Here is a 25,991-nt window from a genome sequence, read left to right on the forward strand (position 1 = left end):
GACTCTCATGTTTGGCAATGTGACAGCACTGACTGTGCTTCAAAAGTAGTTCATTGCTTACAAAGGACTTCAAGATGATAAATGAAAATTAGTTCTTGATCAGGTAGAAGCCTGAGGAGCTGTTGTATTTGGACACTCCTGTCCACTTCAGCACTGTATGGCTTGAAATTTGGAATAAGAACAGAAGAACCTTATGTCGGCCATTTAGGACGGAGATGGGAAATGTCTTCACTCAGAGGGTTGTGAATCTTTGGAATTCTCTAATTCAGAGAGCTGTGGGTGCTCTGTCATTGAGTATATTCAAGACAGAGAGCGATAGATTTTTGGGTATTCAGAGAATCAAGGGATATGGGGATCAGACGGGAAAGTGGAGTTGAGGTAGAAGATCAGCCATGATCTTATTGAATGGCAAAGCAGGCTTGAGGGGCTGAATGGCCTCCTCCTATTTCTTAAGTTTCTTTATGTTCTTATGAAAAATTTTCACTTGTGTGATGTATTGGAGGATGACTGGCCTTTGTGACACCCCAGCAGGGATCACTGCTTTGAGGTACATGGGAGAAAAAGTGATGAGGGAGTACAAAAAGCTGTAATGATTCTGACCTTTCTCCAACAGTTGGAATTGCCAACCTCGAGAATAAACCATATAGCACGTTCTTTCCTGTTCCCCACTCTCTCCCTTCTTTTCTTTCTCACAGTGACTAAATCAGTGTGTGCTCCTCAGTGCAATGGCCGATGCTTCGGACAACATAACCCTAGCGAGTGTTGCCACAGCGAGTGCGCCGGTGGATGTTCAGGGCCGAAAGATACCGACTGTTTCGTAAGTCTTTGAAAGGATTTTCATTTAGTCAATGAGTGACAAAAGGTAAATTTGAATACAAAAGCAAAGTACTGTGGATACTGGAAATTAAAGCAGAAAGTGCTGGGAATACTCAGCAGGTCAGGCAGCATCTGTGGAGAGAGAAACAGAGTTAATGTTTCAGCTCGATTAACTCTGTTTCTCTCTCCACAGATACTGTCTGACCTGCCGAGTATTTCCAAGCATTTTCTTGTTTGTATGAAGTGTAAAGGTGTAAATTCCAGCTGTACCTGGCTCACTCAGAACTGAGAACTGATCCTATACCATTTTATTAGTGGGTGGTGATGTAGTCGAGAACAAGCAAAAGTGCTTGTTGGTTTCCTCTTCAGGCATGAAGTGCTGGCTTACAGAAAAGCTGACCGAGATGTGGTTGATTTGAGTGTCAGTGATGATCCTGACTCTCTCAACCACAGTCAAAAATCACTCCATCAGGAAAATAGCACTGAAACTGAGAGATGATTGAGAGGAAGTCTGATTGTAACAGCGATTGATAGAGTGAACACAAAAGAGCATGATGAGCACTGCATAGTGAGCATGAGAGAGAGTGAATATGGTGGGGACTAAATGTCTGGTGGGGACTAATTGGAATGAAAGTGGGCAAGTACAGTTGGAGTTGAGAGACTGAGGATGATGGTGAGTAACTGTGATGGGACTGACAGAAACTGAGTGAGTGTGACAGGGACTGAGAGGAAGAGTGTGAGTAACTGTGATGGGGTTTAACAGACAGAATAAGCAAGTCTGATGGATTGAGACAGGCTGAGAGACAGCATGAAAGTGAGTGTGAGTAATGAGGGCTAACATACAAACATACAAACTAGGAGCAGGAGTACGCTATTCGGCCCCTCGAGCCTGCTCCACCATTCTATAAGATCATGACTGATCTGTTTGTGGACTCCACTTTCCTGCCTACCCCGAAATCCTTTGACTCCCGTGTTTGTCAAGAATCTGTCTACTCTGCCTTAAAAACATTCAATGACCCTGCCTCCCCACTGCTCTACGGAGAAGAGAGTTCCAAGGACTCGCAACCCTCTGAGAGAAATAAATTCTCCTCAAAATCTGTCTTAAATGGGAGATCCCTTATTTTTATACTGTACCCCCTAGTTCTAGTCTCTCCCACAAGGGGAAACTTCCTCTCAGCATCCACCCTGTCAAGTCCCCTCAGGATCTTATATATTTCAATAAGATCACCTCTCATCCTTCTAAACTCCAATGAATACAGACCCAACTTGTCCAACCTTTCCTCAGAAGATAACCCTCTCATCCCAGGAATCAGTCGAGTGAACCTTCTCTGAACTGCTTCCAATGCAATTATATCCTTTCTTAAGTAAGGAGACCAAAACTGTACACAATACTCTAGATGTGGTCTCACCAATGCCCTGTACAACTGCAGCAAAACATCTCTACTTTTATATTCCATTCCCTTGCAATAAATGACAACATTACATTTGCCTTCTTAATCTCTTGCTGTATCTGCATACTAACTTTTTTTTGTGTTTTGTGTACTAGGACACCCAGATCCCTCTGCATTTCAGTTCTGCAATCTCTCTCCATTTAAATATGTTGCCTTTCTATTTTTCCTGCCAAAGTGGACAAGTTCACACTTTCCCACATTATACTCCATCTGCCAAATCTTTGCCCACTCACTTAACCTATCTATATCCCTTTGCAGACTCCTTATGTCCTCTTCACAACTTACTCTCCTACCTATCTTTGTGTCATCAGCAAATTTAGCAACCATACATTCTGTCCCTTCATCCAAGTCATTTATATAGATTGTAAATAATTGAGACCCAGCACTGATCCCTGTGGATTAGTTACAGCTTGCCAACCTGAAAACGACCCATTTATGCCTACTCTCTGTTTCCTGTTAGCTAACCAATCCTTTATCCATGCTAATATGTTACCCCCTACACCATGAGCTCTTATTTTGTTTAGTAACCTTTGATGTGGCACCTTGTCAAATGTCTTCTGGGAATCCAAGTACACCACATCCACAGGTTCCCCTTTATCGGTTCTGAAGAAGGGTCACTGACCCGAAACGTTAACTCTGCTTCTCTTTTCACAGATGCTGCCAGACCTGCTGAGTGGTTCCAGCATTTTTTGTTTTTATCCCCTTTATCCACGTTGCTTGTTACTTCCTCAAAGAACTCAAATAAATTAGTCAAACACTATTTCCCTTTCACAAAACCATGTTGACTCTGCCTGACTGCACTGAGCTTTTCTAAATGACCGGCTATAACCTCCTTAATAATAGATTCCAGCATTTTCCCTATGACAGATGTTAAGCTAACTGGTCTGTAATTTCCTGCTTTCTGTCTTCCTCCTTTCTTGAACAGCAGAGTTACATTTGCTATTTTCCAATCTGATGGGACCCTTCCAGAATCTAGGGAATTTTGGAAAATTAAAGCCAATGCATTGGTAACAGTGTGCATAAGCATCAGTGTGTGAAATGGTTATTCCTTGAGCCAGTTTGATTCTTACATGATAGTTATGTTCCCACAGGCATGCAGGCGCTTTAATGACAGCAATGCCTGTGTTCCAGTCTGTCCACAACCACTAATTTACAACAAGCAGTCCTATCAGTTGGAGCGCAACCCAGACACAAAGTATATGTACGGAGCTTTCTGTGTGAAAAGTTGCCCTGGTAAGTGCACCTTTTCTAAAGTGTTTGATGTAAATTTTTTTCCTCTCATTTCATACCCACTGAGTCATGGATTCATCAGGAGAGCTCGGGCAACCTTCAGCAGTGTCTGTAACCAACCACTGGACAACGTGTGGTAATGATGCCCCTTCCCAGGAGAACACCCTGCACCCCCCCCCCACCCCCCAGTTGGTGCCCAGGCTGAGATCAGTTAACTCAACAGACTGGGGATGGAACCTGGAACCTTCCTGATCTCTATAGCTCAGGATGTTGACTTTACACCCCACCCGCAATGAGGGGAGGTGTGGAGTAAGGTTTCATTTCTGTTGTGTTAACGCTCAATACCTGGAGAGTCTCAGGGAAATTTCAGAGAATCATATAGTGCATAAGGAGGACATTCGGCCCATCATGCCTGTGTCGGCTCTTTGAAAGAGCTCGCTGATTAGTCCCATTCAGCTGCTCTTTCCCCATGAATTTTTCCTTCTAATTCCTTTTGAAAGTTATTATTGAATCTGCTTCTGTCATCTCATTAGGCAGCACATTTCTGATCGTAACAACTCGCTGCGTAAAAAAACATAAATAATTCTCCTCATCTCCCTTCTGTTTCTTTTGCCAATTATCTTAAATCGGTGTCCTCTGGTTACCAACTCTCCACAGTCGGGAAACTCTGCAGCATTTCCTTGACTCCTGGGAAATAATTTTATCTATGGGCAATACTGAATTAATCCATTATAGATGATACCAGATTTCCCTTTCCATCAAAGGCAATGGGTGGGAAAATCAGGCAGAGTATATAACAGGCGACCATTAGAATGTCACCTATTTTGCATGCTCGCTCAAAGTTAAAATAACCCCGTGGACAATTCACTTCGTGGTGAACAGTTTTTTTTACTGCTAGAAATTATTGCTGGCACTTTGAGGCAAGCGCTAATGGAATGTAACTGGAAGGGTCACCCGGTCTTTTGTTCTGCAGCAAACTTTATCGTCGATCAGAGTTCTTGTGTCCGTGCCTGTCCCAGCGACAAGATGGAGGTTGAGAAAAACGGTGTGAAAATGTGCGAGCCGTGCGATGGCCTCTGTCCGAAAGGTGAGTGGGAAAGTGTGAACAGCACAAGCCAGATGCCCTCCCTCACCAGGTTACCCAGGCAACAGTTATATTTTAATTGACAATATTAACCGGGTGGGTGGAAATGTTTTTACCAGTTGGTAGCTGATTGAGATTGAGTTCTGTCACTTGAATTGTATCCGGCCTGTCAAACTGCAGTGCATTTAAAAGATGCAATTTGGAACTTGCAGCCGATGATAACCTGGTAAACCGGCAAGTGAGATAATTTTTGTTGGCTTGTTGTAACTGCCTGCAGCACAATCTTGTATTGAGGCGGCCAGCTTAAAACACAAGAAAAGTATAGCTTTTTGACGTCATAATTGTTACGTTTTTGATTTAAGTTGTTTAATTTACCTGAGCATTTTAAAATGTACACCTAATTAAGAGACTTGAGGTGAATGTTTTCTATTCTGTAAATGTGTCTGCTGCTGCCAAGCAATGGGCACCTAAATTATCTGGGGCAGGTTAACCTGGCAGCAACTCAGCAAAGTTGACATTGACTTTGCATGAAATTTCACTTTCCTGAATTTCCCAGTTGCAGATTCTGTTCCCAGCCCCTGTGTTAGTAGTTTTGCATCCTGTCAAACCATTAGCTGCAGAAATAGAGGCCAAAGTGCCTTATTGCCAATTAGCCATCAAGGATCCAGCATTAAAGTAGTGCAGCCTTTACCCAGAGATCAGTGGCAAGACAGTGATTTTTTTTTTCTTTGTGTCAAATTTGTGGGTTTTGACGGAAGCAACATTGTGTTACATTTTAAACATGATGGAAATGATATGTGGTTTTCTCCAAAAAAAAACAAGCAAAAAAAATTGTACACGCTGGAACTCTGAAACAAAAGCAGAAAAGGCGAGAAATGGTCAGGTCACACGGCACGTGAGCAGAGAATCGAGGAGCTCATGTTTCAGGTGTGGAGTCGTCATTGGAACTGTGGTTGTTCTGTCTTCTCCCCACACCCCAAATTTACAAACAATGCCAGTTTAAGGAATCTTGCACTGATGGTGAGTGGGTCCTCCTGCTGCCTCTGACGCACTTGAGAAAGAACATCTGTTTAAACCATATCTTTTAGGGCCTCAAGATGTCCCACAACCAGTACATTACTTTTCAAGTGCAGTCACTGCTGTTATGTAGGCAAATGTATTGTCATGTAGGCCCCCACCTGCCAAGAATGAGGCACACATTATTTCACCATGAACATTAAAACTTAAAATTGCTGCTGGGAAGAGGTCCTATCACAAGGAATTTCCAGGCCCCTGGCCGGAAAGACGTTTTTTGCATGCTAGCAGACAGTGTTAGAATAAAGGACCCAGTCCCTGCTTCTCCAATACACAGAAGACCCGGTCAGGCCAGTTTAGTCACATGACTAACTGGCTGTTTGAATTTGAACTTGTCACAGAGTGTTTGAAACTCAGAAAGCTGTTGGCTCCTGGACTGAAAAGATCTCTCTCCTGTCTGCTCTCTCTCTCTCATGGAACCGAAGACATATGAACCCCAAGAGAGAAAAGTCTCCTATAGTGAACAAGGTTTAGGAAGAATACTGGGCCCCAACGGAAAGCAAGACGACCTACAATTGAGGACTACAGCGAGTTGAAGCACAGTAAAAACCCCTCTTCAGAGATTCTCAAACTTTTTAACTTTATTTTTTTTATCCATTTGCATGTGCGTATCACGTACACATGCTAGCGTGGGGCGTGGTGTGTATCATGGGCGTTAAGCGATTTAGAGTTTAAGTTTAAGGTTTAATAAATTTCACTTTTCATCTTTAAACCTGAGAAAACCTGGTTGTGCTCATTTCTTTGCCTTATAATTGGAAAATGGTGAACAAGGATTCACCAAGGGGGGAGCTCAAAACGCAGTGTGTTTAAAAATTAAACCCTGTTCCAATTAGACGAGGTGAAGGCTGAAAAGACCCCTAGACAACTTTCTCACCTGGTCGCAACAGTAGCACTCAATTTATGCGCAGTAAGCACCCACAAACAGCAATTGAAGGAATCACTGATGAGCTTGTTCTTTTTATTCTTTTATGGGATGTGGGTGTCTCTGGCGTGGCCAGCATTTATTGCCCATCACAAATTGCCCTTGAGAAGGTGGTGGTGAGCTGACCAGGTCTTCTTGAATTGCTGCAGTCCATGTAGGGTAGGTACACCCACAGTGCTGTTAGGAAGGAAGTTCCAGGATTTTGACCCAGTGACAGTGAAGGAGCAGTGATATAGTTCCAAGTCAGGATGGTGTGTGGTTTCATGGGGACCTTGCAGGTAGTGGTGTTCCCATGCATCTGCTGCTCTTGTCCTGCTAGGTGGTAGAGGTCGCGGGTTTGGAAGGTGCTGTTGAAGGAGCCTTGGTGAGTTGCTGCAGTGCATCTTGTAGATGGTACACACTGCTGCCGCTGTGTGTTAGTGATGGAGGAAGTGAATGTTGAAGGTGGTGGATGGGACGCTGATCAAGCTGGTTGGTTTGTCCTGGATGATTTTTATTTATTTATTTATTTAGAGATACAGCACTGAAACAGGCCCTTCGGCCCACTGAGTCTGTACCAACCATCAACCACCCATTTATACTAATCCTACACTAATCCCATATTCCTACCCATTTATACTAATCCTACACTAATCCCATATTCCTACCACATCCCCACCTTCCCTATATTCCCCTACCACCTACCTATACTAGGGGCAATTTATAATGGCCAATTTACCTATCACCTGCAAGCCTTTGGCTGTGGGAGGAAACCGGAGCACCCGGCGAAAACCCACACAGTCACAGGGAGAACTTGCAAACTCCGCACAGGCAGTACCTAGAATTGAACCCGGGTCGCTGGAGCTGTGAGGCTGCGGTGCTAACCACTGCGCCACTGTGCCGCCCCAATGTCGAGCTTCTTGAGTGTTGTTGGAGCTGCACCCATCCAGGCAAGTGGAGAGTATTCCATCACACTCCTGACTTGTGCCTTGTAGATGACGGGCAGGCTTTTGGGAGTTGGGAGGTGAGATAGTCGCCGCAGAATTCCCAGCCCCTGACTTGCTCTTGTAGCCATAATATTTATATGTTAGTTGAGAGAGATTCCCTAGTCTTCACATAATGGCATGGGATCTTGAAAGTCCACTAAAATGGGCAGATGTAGGTCTTAGTTTAATGTCTCATCCAAAAGACAGCACCGCTAGTAGTGCAGCATTCCCTTAGTAATGCATTGAAGTGTCGGCTTAGATTAAAGTCTCAAAACCGGGTGGTGCTTGAACCCAGAACCACTAAAGCAGATTTTAATCACATTAATATTCTTCTCATGTAATCAGCCACAAGAATAATAGAGAGATGGGGAAGTTTTTTTCTTTGTGTGTAATAAAACATAGCAAAAATAAACTTTACAAAGGAAATAGACTTTAGAGTGATGGAGAGGAAGACTGGCAAAGGAATACTGAACGAAAGGGGAAGGTAACAGAGGAATTGGTTCTAAATCACAGTGATGGAGGGAATGTGTGAAGAAGATTGAAGTGAGGATTAAAGTAGGATTAATGCAGTGACCGAGGGAGAGAGGCCGAGCCGTAATGCAGTGACCGAGAGAGAGAGGCCGAGCTGTAATGCAGGGCCCGAGAAAGAGAGGCCGAGCTGTAGTGCAGGGACTGAGAGAGGTGGAGGCTGAGCTGTAATCCAGTCCACACAGTAATCAGGCTGTGTAGAGGGAAAACAACAGGGATTATAATCTATGGACAGGAACAGAGAGTGATCAGGCTGACTTGGTACTTTTTAAACAATTTGGAGCCTGGGGCAGACTGCGAATTTGCTGTTTGATCTAATTATTTAGCATTTATGTTTGAAGTATGGAGCAAATCACAAACAATGCAGAGAAATTAAATTCATTACTTGGGGGTATGTTGAGTTAATATTTAGATTGCATCATAATGTTTTTTAAAAAAAAGACTAAAACTATTGGCTTGTTCTGACTCAATCAAAATCTTGGTCCGACTGTGCCACTGTTTCTTGATGAATTGCTGTGCTTTTTGCATTATGTTATAAGCTTTGATATTTTGGTTCATTTATATATCTGTTTGGATAATTTTATGCTATAGGTAAGCTTACATTCCATTACTGTTTATGTCATTCTTCCATCATTTAGCTGCAGTGTGCCTGACTGTTCTGCTCACTTTAAGTGCCTTGGAACATTTTTACTATGTTAAAGGTGCTTTATAAATGCAAGTTAATATGTCACCTTCTGATATTTGGTACAAACATCTAGGGTCACTTGTTTTCAGTTGAAGGAACTTAGGATGTTAGTAGGCTTGCATTTAACATGTCCAGTTACTGTGGAGTGGTAATCAGTCAAGTAAATGGAACGGTGAGCTAGACTGCTAAATCAGGAGAGTATACATCAGAGGGTCTTATGCTAAAATAGTACAGTGCCCTGGTCAGATTGCACATTGAGTACTATGTCCAGTTTTGGTCAGCAAGACACAAGGGATGCATTCAAATCCTGAAAGCAGGGCAGAGAACAACCACCAGGCTGTTTCCTAGTGTGAAAGGATTGGATTATTAGGCTAAATTTGAGCTCTTCAGCCTTATTGAAATATACAAGATACTAAATGGTATGGAGAAAGTAAATACCGCACACTACTTTGAAAGAAACCATGATGGTAGGACGAGGAGATATGGCGTCAATATCAATATTGGTGTCATTTTGTAATGCCATGGCTTCAAATTGGCGAAAGGCAAATTTAGGACTGATGTCAGAAAGTTCTTCACACAGAGTAACCAACATTTGGACTTTAGGTTAGATAGTGGAGGCAAAACTCTGGAATCATTTAAGAAGCAGTTGGAGGCTGTGATGGGGAGCACTGCAGCATCTTTCTGGATGAATGAGCTAAGATGGGCAGAATGGACTTGGCTATCTCCATCCATCTTGTGTCATCGGCCTACACTTAGGACTGTTTTGGGGGGGGGGTGGGTGAGGGGGATGTGTAAATGTTTTTTTTCCAAGTTGTTACTCAGCATTTCTTAAAGTTCTCTTGGTTGGCATATATTCTGAGGAAATTAGTCCTGTACGTTTGATGAGACCTTTCCAAAACTGCAGTACCTTATATGTCTGTGGGTGGTGACGTGGAGCATGACATGGAGCTTGTAGAAGTTACTACTCTCCAACAGCACCACCATCAGGTACTTAGAGGCCCTGCAGCATGGATTCCACAGTATCCATTTTATATATTTTGCAAAAGATGAGTGTACAATCACTGGAGAAATTGAAGATTCAACAGTACTTTTGCTACCAGCGCCACCTTTTTGTTTTCACTTCTTTCCTATTTTGTTTTGGCAATTTCCCCCTTGCTGATTCTTTCTTGGATACAGTTCTACAGATGTCTGCACCCCTGCAGCACATTGTGTAAGACTAGACAGTGAATATTGGTGTACTTTATGACAGGAAATTGCCAAGTTGCTGCTTTGGCTGGGACCAGCTAATTCAGAACAGACCAGGAATAAAACCTAGATCCTTCTGGCCTGTATGCCTTGAAAGAGAAGGAACTTACATTTATATAGCACCTTTCACAACCTCAGGATGTTCCAACGTGCTCCACAGGCGATGCTTTTGAGGTGTAGTCACTGTTGCAATGTAGTTGCAATGCAACACAGCAAAATCCTACAAACAGCAATGTGATAATGACCAGATAATTTTTTTAGTGATGTTGATTGAGGGATAAATATTGGCCAGGACACTGGGGATAAACACCCCTGTTCATCAAGTTGTGCCATGGGATCTTTTATGTCCACCTGAGAGGGCAAACAAGGCCTCAATTTAACATCTTATCTGAAAGACGGCACCTCCAACAGTGCAGCACTCCCTCAGTACTGCACTGGAGTGTTCGGCCTAGATTATGTGCTCAAGTCTCTGGAGTGGGACTTGAACCCTGAACCTTTGACTCAGCCATGAACTCATCAGGGAAGTTTTCTGAAATGCACTGAGTGCCTGATGTGGAAAGTCTCTCATTAACAGCATTAACACCCTTCATTTTGCTACATACAAAATTCATTCAAAACATTAACCAACTGTGTGACTCTAAAAGGTTTTACTATTGCCTTCAAAGCTTGGAGAATATCCATCCAGTGCTTTTACTCAAAGTTGTCCTTTGCTTTCTTGTCTGACCAGCTTGTGAAGGGACTGGGGCTGGGAGTCGATATCAGACAGTGGATTCAAACAATATCGATCAGTTTATCAACTGCACAAAGATCACTGGAAATCTTGACTTTCTCATCACTGGTATCAATGGGTAAGGAAGAAAACTGAGTCAAACTGATGATTAAAAAGGAATGGTCATCGTGCGAATGCCATGCAACCCTAGTCGCTGTGAAGAGAGATTGTGGGATGCTGACTGGTCTATGTCATCCATCTTGGCCACAGAGAGAAGTACTGAATGGAGTCCATGAAGTGGGGGGGGAGAAGCAAATATTGTCAAGAGTGTAGCCCATCCCATCTTGTGCACTTTTTGGTTGCAGTTTGTCATTAGCAGGGACCTGGGAGCAGTGATCCTTTCAGCTGCTGGGGTGGTTGATAGAGGAGTGCTGAATGGGACAGATGAGAAGAGAGAGTCTTTCTCTCACCAGCTGCAACCCATTTCGCCACCCCCTGGCCATCTTTCAATTCTTTCCCCTCCTCTCCAGAAAGTGGACTTTTCAGCAGAAGTCATTGAATAGCTTCCCTGCTATTTCCCCCTCCATAGCCCAGAGGTCAGCTGTAACATTCAAACTGCTACCCTGTCTGAGATCAAACCTGGGACCTTTTGGTCTGAATGGTCTGGCCATTCCCAAATGAACCATTAGGGGAGCTGTGTCTTCTCCTTTAAGTTATCTTTCATCTTGGCAAACTGTTTCTAACTTCACTGAGATAAAGGATTGCATTTCTGAGCTTCAGTACTATTTACACCCACCGTGGATTAAACTGGTTGCAGAGCTGACCTGTGATTCCTGCTTTCAGCTTGTTTGCATGTTGATAGAGATATTTTTATCTTTGTGATTTGACGGAAAGGTGGTGCTTGGACCCAAGTTCTAGACTGCCTACAAAGTGTTTGAGATTTTTGTAATTGACTTTGTTGATGGTTTACTTGGTTTAAGATTCACTTGATTTGTAGATGCTGGAAGAGGCCTTAGTTTTAGAATTCATTTCTTTCCTGCTTTTTTTTTGGTTTTAGGGACCTGTATCACAAAATTGCACCTCTCGATCCAGAAAAACTGAAGGTATTTGGAACTGTCCAAGAGATAACAGGTGGGTACCTTAAGAAGATGGTGAAAATCATGATGTGGAGCCTGGTAGTTCGATGATTGTGTACTGTTCTGTTCGCAGATTTAAGGGCTGGTTCCTAAGCTAAATTAACCCTAGTGTTCTAAGCAATTCGAGATTGCTTCATTCTGGGTATCTGATGGTTATAAGGTTCATACCAGTATCTGGTTTGCCTCCATCTCAGCCTGTTCTGGATGCAGGCTGAAGGGCTGCGTAGTACATCATTTGACACCAGTGTTGCCTTGCCTTGGGTATAGCGGAGGCCTGCAGAATTAATGGATTGCCCGTGTGTCTCCCGCAGATACAGCCCTGATGGTGCTAGAGTTTGTGGCAATATGATGCCAGTACAGCTTTCGCCAGGTACAGGCCTGAGAGGCTGAGCATAGATTACAACAACAACTTGTATTTATATAGCACCTTTAACATAATGAAACATCCCAAGGTACTTCACAGGAGCATTATAAAACAAAACATGACACCGAGCCACAAAAGGAGATATTCTGTCAGATGACCAAAAACTTGGTCAAAGAGGTACATTTTAAGGAGTGTCTTAAAGGAGGAAAGTGAGGCGGAGAGGTTTAGGGAGGGAATTCCAGAGTTTAGGGCCTAGGCAACTGAAAGCGTAGCCACCAATGATGGAGCAATTAAAATCAGGGATACAAAAGAGGCCAGAATTAGAGGAGCACAGATATCTTGAAGGGTTGTGGGTTTGGAAGAGATTACAGAGATAGGGAAGGGCAAGGCCATGGAGAGATTTGAAAACAAGGATAAGAATTTTAAAATCAAGAAATTGCTTGACTGGGAGCCAATGTAGGTCAGTAAGCACAGGGGTGATAGGGGAACAGGACTTGGTGCGAGTTAAGACACGAGCAGCAGAGCTTTGGATGACCTCAAGTTTATGGAGAGTAGAATGTGGGAGACCAACCAGGAGTGTGTTGGAATAGTCAAGTCTAGAGGTAATAAAAGGCATGGATGAGGGTTTCAACAGCAAATGAGCTGAGACAGGGGTGAAGTTGGGCGATGTTATGGAGGTGGAAATAGGCTGTCTTAGTGATGGCATAAATATGAGGTCCGAAGCTCATCTTGGGGTCAAATGTGACACTAAGATTGTGAACAGACTGCCTTAATGTCAGACTGTTGCCAGGGAGAGGGGTGGAGTTGGTAGCTAGGGAATGGAGTTTGGAGTGGGGACCGAAAACAACGGCTTCAGTCTTTCCAATGTTTAATTGGAGGAAATTTCTGCTTATCCAGTACTGGATGTCGGATAAGCAGTCTGATAATTTAGCAACAGTGGAAGAGTCGAGGGAGGTGGTGGTGAGGTAGAGCTGGGTGTCGTCAGCGTACATGTGAAAACTAACGCTGTGCTTTCGGGTGATGTTGCTGAGGGGCAGCTTGTAGATGAGAAATAGGTAGTTTATTTCATGGCAAGTTGACCACAGCAAGGTTTATTCTGGGCATCGACCCAAAGGGTTGCCGAACACCCTCAGGTTTCCAAAACTAGACATGAAAGAAAATGCAGAGGGATAATTGGCCCTGGGCCTCTCTTGCACATGTCTGTGCCCAGTTAGAGAGTGACATTGACAGAAGACTGAGTACAACTTGGCTGAATCCTCAGCCAGGGACGCTAACAGCAAGAGAGGATTTTAAAAAAAAACACTCTGGAGCATTTGCAATAATCCAGGAGAGAAATTTACCCAAGTAATCTAAAATGATAATGCTGCAATGTTGATGTTTGAACATGAGGTCTGTTAATTGCTGAAGTTGTCTAAGGTCATGGCTGCATTCTCTCTATTTCCAGGTTACTTGAATATTCAATCCTGGCCACAAAACATGACTGATTTCAGTGTCTTTTCCAATCTAACCACTATTGGAGGCAGGACACTCTACAAGTAAGAACTCCAGAAAAAATCTTCATAATGTGAATAATACAGCTGGAGGGTTATCCAGGTAGACCTAGTAGGGGCAGGGGTCTTGAAATGTCAGCTCAGATTCCTGCTTCTGATCAGAATCCAATGGATCCGGTTGGAAAGTGTTAATTTATGGATATCCGGTGAGAACAGGATTGGGCTCAGCTGTGGTGCCCACCCCCGCCAAACAGTAGCTGCTCACACCCACTGTCTGGACTCAAATATGAAGAGTGTCTTTTTGGTGAGGCACTGGTGCATGTGGAGTGTACCCTTGCATGAGTCAGTGCCAACAGGAGAGGAGGGAATCGGGGAGAGGCATCGTTGTGATTTTTTTTTCACTTATTCATTCATGGGCTGTGGGTGTCGCTGGTAAGGCCAGCATTTATTGCCCATCCCTAATTGCTCTTGAGAAGGTGGTAGTGAACTGCCTTGAATACAACTGAGTGGTTTGCTAGGCCACTTCACAGGTCAGTTAAGAGTCAACCACATTGCTGTAGTCTGAAGTCACATATAGGCCGGACCAGGTAAGGACGACAGATTTCCTCCAATAAAGGACATTAGTAAACCAGATGGGTTTTTACAATAATCCAGTAGTTTCATGGTCATCAATACTGATACCAGCTTTTTATTTTAGATCTATTCCAGATGTTATTTATTTAATTGAATTTAAATTCCCCATATGCCATGGTGGGATTTGAACTTATGTCTCTGGAATATTAGCCCAGGCCTCTTAATTACTAGTCCAGTAACATTAAGCACTGTGCTACTGTACCCACAATTGACGAGATATCTGGTCAGTTCCTTGCCATCATGCAGTGACACACTGTGGGAACATGCCTGAAAATGTACAGGGGGGGGGATGGGATGGATTGTGGGGGGGGGGGGGGATGGGGGGAAATAGATGAGCAAAATCAAGTGAAGTGCTGTCATAACTGATTTCAAGACCTCTCACTGTGTTCCTTGCTGTCCTTTTTGCAGCCGTGGTTTGTCTCTGATGATCATGAAGCTGAAGCAAGTGACATCTCTTGGGTTTCAGTCGCTAAAGGAGATTGGCGCTGGGCAGGTGTATGTGGCTTACAATAAGTTACTCTGCTACTATCACACGTTGAACTGGACAGCGCTGTATCGCCGGAGGACACCTGCCCCGATGTCCATCATCAAGAAAAACAAACCAGAAGCAACCTGCAGTAAGTGAGGGGGGGGACACTTTCTCTGCAGCACAACAACAGCTTCTTGCATTTATATAGCACCTTTAACACAGTAAAACCTACCAAGACACTTCAGAGCATTATCAAATAAAATTTGACACGAGCCACATAAGGGGATATTGGGACAGGTGGCCAAAAGCCTGGTCAAAGAGGTAGGTTTAAAGGAGCGTCTTAAAGGAGGAAGGAGAGGTAGAAAGACGGAGAGGTTAGGGTCTAGGCAGCTGAAGGCAGGGCTGCTAATGGTGGGGTAAAGGGAGTGAGAGATGAGGAAGAGGCCAGGATTGGAGGAATGCAGAGTTCTTGGAGGGTTGTAGGCCTGGAGGAGGTTAAAAATTATAGGGAGGGGTGAGGCCATAGAGGGATTTAAACATGAGGATGAGAATTTTAAAATCAAGGTATTGGTGGACTGGGAGCCAATGTAGGTCAGTGAGAACAGGGAATGATGGGGTGAATGGGACTTGGTGCAAGTTAGGATATGGGCAGCAAAGTTTTGGATGAGTTCAAGTTTATGAAGTGTGGAAGATGGGAGGCCAGCCCATTGGAATAGTTGATTCTGGAGGTAACAAAAGCATGAATGAGGGTTTCAGCAGTAGATGGGTTGAGGCATAGATGGATGTTGTTATGGAGGTGGTAGTATGTGGTCTTTGTGATGAAGCAGATATGGGTCAGACACTCAGCTCAGGGTCAAATCGAATGTAGAGGTTGTGAACAGTCTGGTTCAGCCTGAGACAGAGAGAGGGATGGAATTGGTGGAGAGGGATTGCAATTTGCGACTGGGTCTGAAGACAATGGCTTCAGTCTTCCAAATGTTTAATTGGAGGAAGTTGTGGCTCACCAAGGACTGGATGTCAGACAAGCAGTCTGGCAACACAGAGACAATGGAGCTGAATTGCCACTACTTCAATTTTATTATGCCTATTCAAGGGTACCTTTAAGAGCGGCACAGTGGCGCAGTGGTTAGCACTGCAGCCTCACAGCTCCAGCGACCCGGGTTCAATACTGGGTACTGCCTGTGTGGAGTTTGCAAGTTCTCCCTGTGTCTGCGTGGGTTTCCTCCGGGTGCTCCGGTTTCCTCCCACAAGCCAAAAGACTTGCAGGTTGGTAGGTAAATTGGCCATTATAAATTGCCCCTAGTATAGGTAGGTGGTAGGGAAATATAGGGACAGGTGGGGATGTTTGGTAGGAATATGGGATTAGTGTAGGATTAGTATAAATGGGTGGTTGATGGTCGGCATGGACTCGGTGGGCCGAAGGGCCTGTTTCAGTGCTGTATCTCTAAACTAAACAAGAGGCATAGGTACAGCAGTGTAGTGCTGTGCCAGCTGAGTATACATCTCTTAAATGTACCCCTTGAGTAAGTGTATTAAATTAATGGTAATGATCAAATCAAACTGCTGCACTGTGGAATGATAGGACACAGCTCTGCAAATATGATGCCTTTTACAGACATTTCTGATTTTGGCCTGGTTAACATGGGAGAGGATGCAGGGAAGGAGTCCTTGATAATGTGCAAAAATGCTTTCCTACATGGAAACTTAACATGTGAAAGAACTGGCACTGCTCTTGTGAACCTCCATTTGGCTTGTCACAGAGTAGCATTGATAGAGGCTCCCCTGGCTGAAGACTGGCTCTTTAATTATGTTCACTGTCTGTACACTGCAAGAGCCCAGGTTTGACCTCTAGTCTTGTTCTGAGTTAGCCAAGCACAGCCAGACTGTTAGGTCATAGAATCATAGAAAGTTTAAGGCACAGAAAGAGGCCACTTGGCCCATCGTGTCTGTGCCGGCCGAAAAACGATCCACCCATTCTAATCCCACCTTCCAGTATTTGGTCCGTAGCCCTGCAGATTACAGCACTTGAGGTGCATATCCAGACTTCTTTTGAATGAGTTGAGAGTCTCTGCCTCAACTACCCTTTCAGGCAGTGAGTTCCAGACCTCACCACCCTCTGGGTGAAAAAGATTTTCCTCATCTCCCCTCTAATTTTTCTACCAATCACTTTAAATCTATACCCCCCTCGTCACTGACCTCTCTGCTAAGGTGAATAGACCCTTCACCTCCACTCTATCCAGGCCCCTCAAAATTTTGTACATTTCAATCAAATCTCCCCTCAGCTTTCTCTGTTCCAAGGAGAACAATCCCAGCCTATCCAATCTTTCCTCATGGCTGCATTTTTCCAGTCCTGGCAACATCCTCGTAAATCTCCTCTGTATCCTCTCTAGTGCAATTTCTGTAATGAGGTGACCAGAAATGCACACACTACTCAAGTTGTGGCCTAACCAATGATTTATACAGTTCCAGCATAACCTCCCGGCTCTTATATTCTATACCTTGGCTAATAAAGGAAAGGATTCCATGTGCCTTCTTAACCACCTTATCGACCTGTCCTGCTACCTTCAGGGATCTGTGGACATTCACTCCAAGGTCCCTCACTTCCTCTACACTTTTCAGTATTTTCTCATTAATCATGTATTCCTTTGCTTTGTGTGACCTCCCCAAATGCATCACCTCACACTTCTCCGGGTTGAATTCCATTTGCCACTTTTCTGCCCATCTGACCAGACCATCAATATCTTCCTGCAGCCTACAGCAATCCTCCTCACTATCTACCACACGGCCGATCTTTGTGTCATCTGCAAACTTCTTGATTATGCCCCCTACATTAATGTCCAAATCAATATATACCACAAAAAGCAGGGGACCCAGTACAGAGCCCTGAGGAACGCCACTGGAAACAGTTCTCCAGTCGCAAAAACACCCGTCAACAATTACTCTTTGTTTCCTGCCACTGAGCCAATTTTGTATCCACCTTTCTGCATTTCCCCGGATCCCATAGGATTTTATTTTGTTAACCAGTCTGTCATGTGGGGACCTTGTCAAAAGCCTTGCTAAAATCCATGTAGACCACATCAACTGCACTACCCTCATCTATCTTCCTTGTTACTTCAAAAAATTCGATCAAGTTGGTCAGACAAGATCTTCCCTTAACAAATCCATGCTGACTATCCTTGATTAATCCGTGCCTTTCCAAGTGACAGTTTATCCTGTCTCTCAGAATAGATTCCAATAATTTGCCCACTACTGAAGTTAGACTGACTGGCCTGTATTTATTCGGTCTATCCTTCGGTCCCTTTTTAAACAGAGGTACAACGTTAGCAGTTTTCCAATCCTCCAGCACCACACCTGTATCCAGTGAGGACTGGAAAATGATGATCAGACCCTCTGCTATTCCCTCTCTTGCTTCTTTTAACAGCCTGGTGTACATTTCATCTGGCCCTGGTGATTTATTAACTTTCAAAGATGCTAATCCCATTAATACTTCCTCTCTCCCTATATTTATCACATCCAATACTTCACACTCTTCCTCCTTAATTGCAAAGACAGACACAAAGTATTCATTAAGAACAACACTAACATCTTCTGCCCCTACATAGGTGTAGTACTACAATTAGTGTCAGTACCCCGGTTCCAGGAAGGGCAAATCTGAAGGGTCCCACACCTGATCATGATCCAGTAGCCCCTGCTGGAAGTATGAGTTTGTGGCCATCAGGTGAAAACAAGGTCTGCTTGGCTGTAGTGCCTCACACAGATGAATAGCCTGACAACATTCACTAAATCGGCTAACATATGAATAATGGACCCCTTGAGCAAGGTACCGGGGACTGCTGGTGCTGTGGCAACGTACCCCAGTAAGAGTCTGTATGTTTGGGAGAGACGGAGAGGAAACTGGGTGCAGCAACATCTCAAACCTGTGATGAGTCCCGAATGTGTCACGAGAGAAATGGCTTAAAAAGAGAAGGCAGATTTGACAGGTAAAGCTGGCACAGTGATTGATAACTTGCCTCATACCACACAGCTTGACTCCAGCTCCTTAGCCTGTTTTTACGTCTTGGGTGAACAATAACATGCTGGAGTTTAATGGAAGCAACAGACTACAGGGTACGCTTCTGCTGTTGGTTTTAGTTGGTACCAAAACAAATGCGTGTACCTTAAACCCATAACTTCTTTCAGTTGATGATCGCTTATTTACATCAGTGATGAAGTTAAGCAAATAGTTGCACCAATAAGCCAGCCCCTAAGCCCTGCAGCACTCTGCGTTTACATCTGATGCGGAGCCTGGACTGCAGAAGACTGCGGTCATTGTTTCAGCAGTGAGGGATGGAAAATTCCACTTGCTCACCAGTTGGTGGTGAAATACCTTCCTCCTGATTTAAGAAAAAAACAAGTGGGTTTCCAGCTTGTTTCACCAGTGTTGCTCCCTCCATCTCCCATTCTTCTTTCTTTCATTGCTTATTCTGCATTTGACCTTTGGAGGTCTTGCTGTGGTTCATCCTGATTTCCCTGGTTAGATGCTTATTTCTCCCCCTCAATTTTCTCCTGTAAATAAAGGACTTGCATTTCGATAGTACCTTTCATAATCTCAGGACGTTTCACAGCATTTTACAGCCAATGAAGGACTTTTGGAGTGTCCTCACTGTTGTAGAGGCATTCACAGCTTGCTGGAGTAAGATCACTTGGGTATATGTAGCCTTCTGGTATCTCACCCAAGTCATTGAGTGTAGGGTGGCTCTTTGACCACGTGGGGCATCCTGTCCCCATCTGATGTCCATGTGCACTCATTTCCGGGCGGGGGGAGGGAAATTTTTGCATAGTGTTACGACCGAGGTGGGAGGAGTGCAATGTTTAAACTCGTCCCACTTCTTCACAGGTCACAACATATATTTTAAATTTTCTCACTTACTGATACAGTCAATCATATACTCTATTTTTCCCAGAATAGAACATACTAACCAGGTTTTTTTTAATGAGCAACAAAATTATCAGTTTATTAGAGAACAAGTGTTAACTAGTAATGAAGTAAAGCATAAACACACAAATTTAAATTTTAAAGTCCCCTTTTAACCTTAGCGCGCACACACACACACACACACACACACACACACACACACACACACACACACACACACACACACACACACACACACACACACACACACACACACACACACACACACACACACACACACCGAAAAAATAAAAGGGATGTTTAAACTTTAAAGCTCTGTTACAGACAAAAAAACTATCGGGCTGACAGCAAATGAGATGTGTTGTTCCAAAACTGGCCTCTGAGTACGCGTAGACGGGTCATTGGGATCTTTTAGAACAGTTCTTTTCAGGTGGCGTTAAGAATTAATTTAGCAGGCTTTCTTCAAAGACAGGAGACAAGATGACTTGACACAGTGGACTTCTTAGAGATGCTGGAAAGCAAGCTGGGTTGTGGTCTTCTCTCCTTCCTTCACTTCTTCAGCAGCAGGCTAACTTTATCAGCTGCTCACTCCAGCAGGTAAAACACACTCTGACTCTACAACCAAAAGCTTGTGAGTTTTCTGCCCTCTCAGGTGCGCGCTGCTGCTGCAGGGCTTGTCCAATCAAGGGGCGCTACTGACTTCTCTGCCCACTTCTTCCTGTGTTACCAGGGTTTCTGTTCTATTTTTAACTTGAGTCATGCGACACTGTTGCCAAAACAGTTTCTTCAGTGTCCCCTTGATGAGTCTCTTGAAAAAAAAATGGTCCAATATTTATTCAGTTTGACTATGATTTCCACAAAAAATATTTTTTTAAAAACAGAATTACTTTCATAACAATAGCAATGGATTCCCTGGCTGATTTTATTCCCTCCCTTCCTGTCCCTAACACACAGATCAATTGTAATGTTTCTATTGCTCCATCTAAGATCTTAGCACAGACTTGGACCTCACTGGGTTGTATCAGCACACAGAACAATGTACCATCACTGGCCCATTAGAAAGCCAGGTATGACCATTAGGGAGCAGGAGGCAATCTGCTCTGGATCCTATATGAACAGCATATTCTTGATGGGTGTTCAAGGTTCGGAAACAATAGCCGTCCCCTAACTGAAGTTGGTGTGTGGAGCTGTATTAGATCTAAATCTTGGGTCAAACCTGCTGTATGTCTGTACTGATGTCTGTTTTTTTTTTTTCTTTTTTCACAGGGGCTGAAATAAAGGTGTGTGACCCTTTGTGTTCCAGTGATGGCTGTTGGGGCCCAGGTCCCAGTCAGTGTCTATCCTGTGGCTTCCATAGTCGTGGTAGAGCCTGTGTGAAAAGCTGTCATTTCCTGGAGGGGTAGGTGGCTGTGTACTCACTGTATTACCTATAGTCACTTCCTGGAATGCCCTACTGTTAGTATTGACCTCCCCACCACTGCCCCCCTTTCCCCCCCCCCACAACCCCAGGCTCCCTCCCATGCTGCTTTTTCTAATTTCATCATCCGATATGGCCTGGGGGTTAAAGAGATTTCCAGTAATTCTTCCCTCTGCATTTCATGTCCTCAGTGATATGCAGTACCTGCAACCCTAACTAATCTGCAATGGGAAAAATGCCTCTGGAAGATGTGATTTAGCCCATACGTGAGAGCTTCCTATTGGATGCTTCTTGTCCTGTGAAGTGGCGCCATTATCATTTGCACAGGGAGTGATTCCTCTATCTTCTTCTTTCTTCCTCTTTGTCTCGAGAGACAATGGGTAAGCGCCTAGAGGTGGTCAGTGGTTTGTGAAGCAGCGCCTGGAGTGGCTATAAAGGCCAATTCTAGAGTGACAGGCTCTTCCACAGGTGCTGCAGATAAAATTGGTTATCGGGGCTGTTACACAGTTGGCTCTCCCCTTGCGTTTCTGTCTTTTTTCCTGCCAACAGCTAAGTCTCTTCAACTCGCCACTCTTTAGCCCCACCTTTATGGCTGTCCGCCAGCTCTGGCGATCGCTGGCAACTGACTCCCATGACTTGTGATCAATGTCACAGGACTTCATGCCGCATTTGCAGACGTCTTTATAGCAGAGACATGGACGGCCGGTGGGTCTGATACCAGTGGCGAGCTCGCTGTACAATGTGTCCTTGGGGATCCTGCCATCTTCCATGCGGCTCACATGGCCAAGCCATCTCCAGCGCTGCTGACTCAGTAGTGTGTATAAGCTGGGGATGTTGGCCGCCTCGAGGACTTCTGTGTTGGAGATATGGTCCTGCCACCTGATGCCAAGGATTCTCCGGAGGCAGTGAAGATGGAATGAACTGAGACGTCGCTCTATCACTGCTCTTCAAACCCTGTGGTGCAATAGCATTTTAGTTCAAATCATTTGATTCAATCACAGGCCCATTCTGACTCTGTCACACCAAAAGCTGATAAAAATGGGTGTGAAGAGTAAGAGGGCGTTTCAAAGGCATATTGTACCTCAGGACTCCGATAATGTTGATCAATCATTGAAGCTTTGTTCTCTCAGTTAGGGACATTCCCTAAATCTAGCCTTGTAACACACTCTCAGCCAGTATATATTATGCACATAATGTATCCCAAAAGAGAGAGTTTGATTCTGACCGCCAACTGAGAGAACAAATACCACTCTCTTTAAAAGAAGCCTGTAAACAAAAATATTGAAAATTGTCTCGCAAGACAACAAATTCCTGAGTTTTAAAAATAAAATCCTTTTTAGGGTTATTGGCATTCTGGTTTGGGTTATGCCTTTTGTCCTGTGACAGAGTTCCCCTGCTGGACACTCCCGGAACATCATCCAAAGCTAGGATGTGGGGAAGACTTGTTCATTAAATAGAAGGGTGTAGAAACTGAGAAAAGCTTGTAGATGAGGAAGGAAAATTGTATACGGATTAAAGAACACTGTTTAATTACTTTCTGATCTTCAAACTAAAGCCTGGCTACCCGACCCGAACCCGACCAAACCCAACTACGTGTGTCGGGTTTGGATTGGGTCTATGTTCTGTGTCCAGCATTCGGGCTCGGGTTGGCTGTGGTCGGTTTTTGTTTTTCTATTGTTTTCTTTTTAATCTATGTTTTGACGCAATTTTTTTTTTACTGTACTGATAACATGTTTGATATTTCCGGGTCTGGTCGGGCATGAAAAAAAATTGAAGCACTCCAGGTCGGGTTCAGGTTGGGCCCGGGTCGGGTTTTAATTTTATACCCGAGCCAGGCTTTACTTCAAACGCTGACTAGAATTTCAATGCCCTTTCACCAGTCATATCATTGATATCAAGCATTTGCTTATGTCACTTTGTTAACGTGTACCTCCTAAAACAGCTGAATAATGTACTTAGGATATCATCTGATCTCCCCTTGATTCTGTTAGTGCTTTGTGAAAGATAGAAAGTCTAGTATTTAAATAGCACTGTATCATATTTCTCAGACATTCCAGAGTGCTTATCATACAAAGAATTACTTGGAAGTGCAGTGACTATTGTTATGTGGATAAATGTAGCACTGTTTTGCACACAGCAGGAATCCACAAACAGCAATGAGGTGTTGTTGTTTGGCAGTGTTGTTAGATGAGGGAGGAATGTTGGCCAAGACACCAGGACAACTCCCTGTTCTTTTTCAAATAGTGCCAAGGGATCTGTAATATCCACTGGAATCACTGAAACAGGCTGTGGGATCTTGGTTTAACATCACATCTGAAAGACAGCAGCTCCAACAGTGCAACATTCCCTCACTACAGTACTGGAATGTCAGCCTGGATTATTTGCTCAGGTCCTGGAATGGGGGTCAAACCTACAACCTTCTGAGTCAGAAAAGACTGTGTTACTGACTGAGCCAAACAGAACCTTGTTAACACCCTCACATGTGTATTTATTCAACATGGATCTCGACAGCTGGAGAGAGTTGTCAGGAAGAATGGTTGAGGCAGGATATTGGATTCATTTAAGAAATATGTCAGTGCTGTATATGGAAGATGGTAGGGTGAATCAAATGGGCTTCTTCATCCAATCTGATATTGTGAATGAGTAACTCATGAATACAAGCAACTGCAGGTTGATGTGAGCTGAGTATCAGTCATGTCACTTAGGGGTCTTAAAATTGCTGCCGGAAGGGTGCAAGGGAACTGTGTGCAGAATCAATCAGTATTCTACTGTTGTTTATACAGAGATCAGCGAGAGTACGCCGATGGCTCCATGTGTGTGCAGTGTCACCCGGAGTGTAAGAAGATCGAGGGAGGCCCCACCTGCAATGGAACGGTATGAGGAAAACTGACACACTGCCAATGGGTCAGAAATGGCCACAAGTGGCTCATCTTGCTTTGGTTCTCATATATTATTATTCAAGTTAATTTTGAAGAATGTTTCTGTATTGTGGGTGGAGCCAATGGGAGGGGAGGGGGATGTAGTGGGGAATCAATATACTTCCTGGTCCCACATTACTAATTAGAAGGCATCAGCAAATCTGGCTGCAGACTTTGAACTGAGTTCCCATCACCCAGCATCCATTCCTGCAGGTATCTGAGCCTGGAGCAGAAAGCAGCTGGTTGCCTCTTTGTCAGGTTTGAAAGGAGAATCCCAGCAAGGTGCAGGGGTAAGATTAAAAGTGGCAACACTTTGAAATGATGTTACGTTGAAAGTACATCCTCCAATATTTACCTTCTCTTCTAATGATCTCTTCGCCCCCGCCTGGGTCAGTCCATTTTTAAAAACTGCTGGCTTTGCAATTAACATTTGCAATGTGTTCTAGAACATTAACAACAGGTTGCTTCTCATTGTATCATCTGCAGATAGCAGATAGGCTGCCCGACTTTTATTTCCATTGATCTCAATGGAATGAAAATCATTGAATCTTACAGCACATCAGGAGGTCATTTGGCCCATCATGCTTGTGCCAGCTCTTTGAAAGATCTGTCCAATTAGTCCCACCCTCCCGCTTAGATAGTTTCTATAATGGGCAGGCGGTTCAGTTCACCAACCAAATGCTGAAGGTGAAAATTAACTTCAGTATCTTCCAGTAAAGATACAATGTGTATATCTAGAAACGCATTTAACATCTAGTGCCAGTCAGTTGGAAAGCAAACAGTTTTTCTCTTTTTTTTCATAGCCTTCATTTATTTTCTCCCTGTGTTTTGTGTCATCATTGGCCAAATGAGGTGATGGGTGACTTCCTCCCAGGCCTTTGCTGTTCTTATTTGATTGCTGCCTGGTATCAGGTGAATAAGAAGGATCTTGACTGTGATGACATGTCTACCTTCAGTTTGATACCTGCCCATAGTGACAGTGTCTGGGCAATGACAGGCATGAAATCCTGTCCTATCAATCCATGGCGTCATGTGCTGGAACCCACCAGTAACCAGCCGTCATCGAGTAACTGGATTGCTCTGGTCACCTGAACTGCATCTACTTAGTTCTAGCAAACAAGGAAATGACTCAATTCTTCAGTGCAATTGCAAAAGTACTGTAATCTGGTTCAGGCTCACTGCAAAAAATAATTATTGAGAGACCCGGGTGAACACCCAAGGCTACAGTGCAGGACACCACCTGGATTAGGAGGAAAGATGAGGTAAATCAGTGAGTAGCAAGTCATTGATTTAAGCTTAGATTGTAGATTGTGGGAGGAAGTAAGACTGAGGGAATGAGGCGTTCCATAGTTTTGCGGTCCCAGGAAAGAAAGAGTTACAACAAGAGATGGAGTGCTGAGTCTTGATTTCAGCATAGTGAGGGCATAGGGAACAGGAAAGGTGCCATTTGTCCAAAAAGACACTCATTTTGTCTGATCTAACCTCATCTATTTTCCTGTTCTGTTCAGGGACCTGCTCACTGCTTTCAATGTGCTCATTACAAAGACGGACCCAACTGTGTGGAAAAGTGTCCCGAGGGAATCCAGGGTGAGCGGGGTCTCATCTTCAAATATCCGGACAAGAACAAAGAATGCAAACCCTGCCATGAGAACTGTACGCAGGGGTGGGTATAGAGTAACTTTCTGTGAATTCTCACATTTAAACTCTTAAAACATTGTGCTGTTTTTGTGTCTTTGCTCTCTTCCTTTGGAGAACAGTATGAAGCAGTGGAAGGATTTGCAAGCTGATTAACAGTCTGACAAGTTGTGGGAGGGTATTTATGGGCTCCCACAACCCATACGATGAGGGGGAGGGACACCCACTGGATGCAAGTATCACCTCTATGCTGAATAGGCTGACTCTCCCTTAATGGACCAGCAATTTCTCTTGGGTTAGGAAGA

At 44.0% G+C, this 25,991-nt stretch overlaps 1 protein-coding gene across 3 annotated transcripts in view; it reads left to right on the forward strand.

Moving 5' to 3' along the window:
- Positions 1 to 25,991, forward strand: part of erbb3a (erb-b2 receptor tyrosine kinase 3a) — a 145,399-nt gene that overhangs the window by 91,114 nt on the left and 28,294 nt on the right. For all 3 annotated transcript variants that reach the window (XM_068024649.1, XM_068024648.1, XM_068024650.1), the window contains exons 6-15: positions 696 to 817; positions 3,359 to 3,500; positions 4,471 to 4,584; positions 10,728 to 10,848; positions 11,767 to 11,840; positions 13,654 to 13,744; positions 14,741 to 14,949; positions 20,983 to 21,115; positions 23,917 to 24,007; positions 25,560 to 25,714. In XM_068024649.1, the coding sequence (XP_067880750.1) occupies positions 696 to 817; positions 3,359 to 3,500; positions 4,471 to 4,584; positions 10,728 to 10,848; positions 11,767 to 11,840; positions 13,654 to 13,744; positions 14,741 to 14,949; positions 20,983 to 21,115; positions 23,917 to 24,007; positions 25,560 to 25,714 (1,252 nt within the window). The remainder of the gene's footprint in view (positions 1 to 695; positions 818 to 3,358; positions 3,501 to 4,470; positions 4,585 to 10,727; positions 10,849 to 11,766; positions 11,841 to 13,653; positions 13,745 to 14,740; positions 14,950 to 20,982; positions 21,116 to 23,916; positions 24,008 to 25,559; positions 25,715 to 25,991) is intronic.

Source organism: Heterodontus francisci, chromosome X (genome assembly GCF_036365525.1).
Source record: "Heterodontus francisci isolate sHetFra1 chromosome X, sHetFra1.hap1, whole genome shotgun sequence".
NCBI classification, from domain to species: Eukaryota; Metazoa; Chordata; class Chondrichthyes; order Heterodontiformes; family Heterodontidae; genus Heterodontus; species Heterodontus francisci.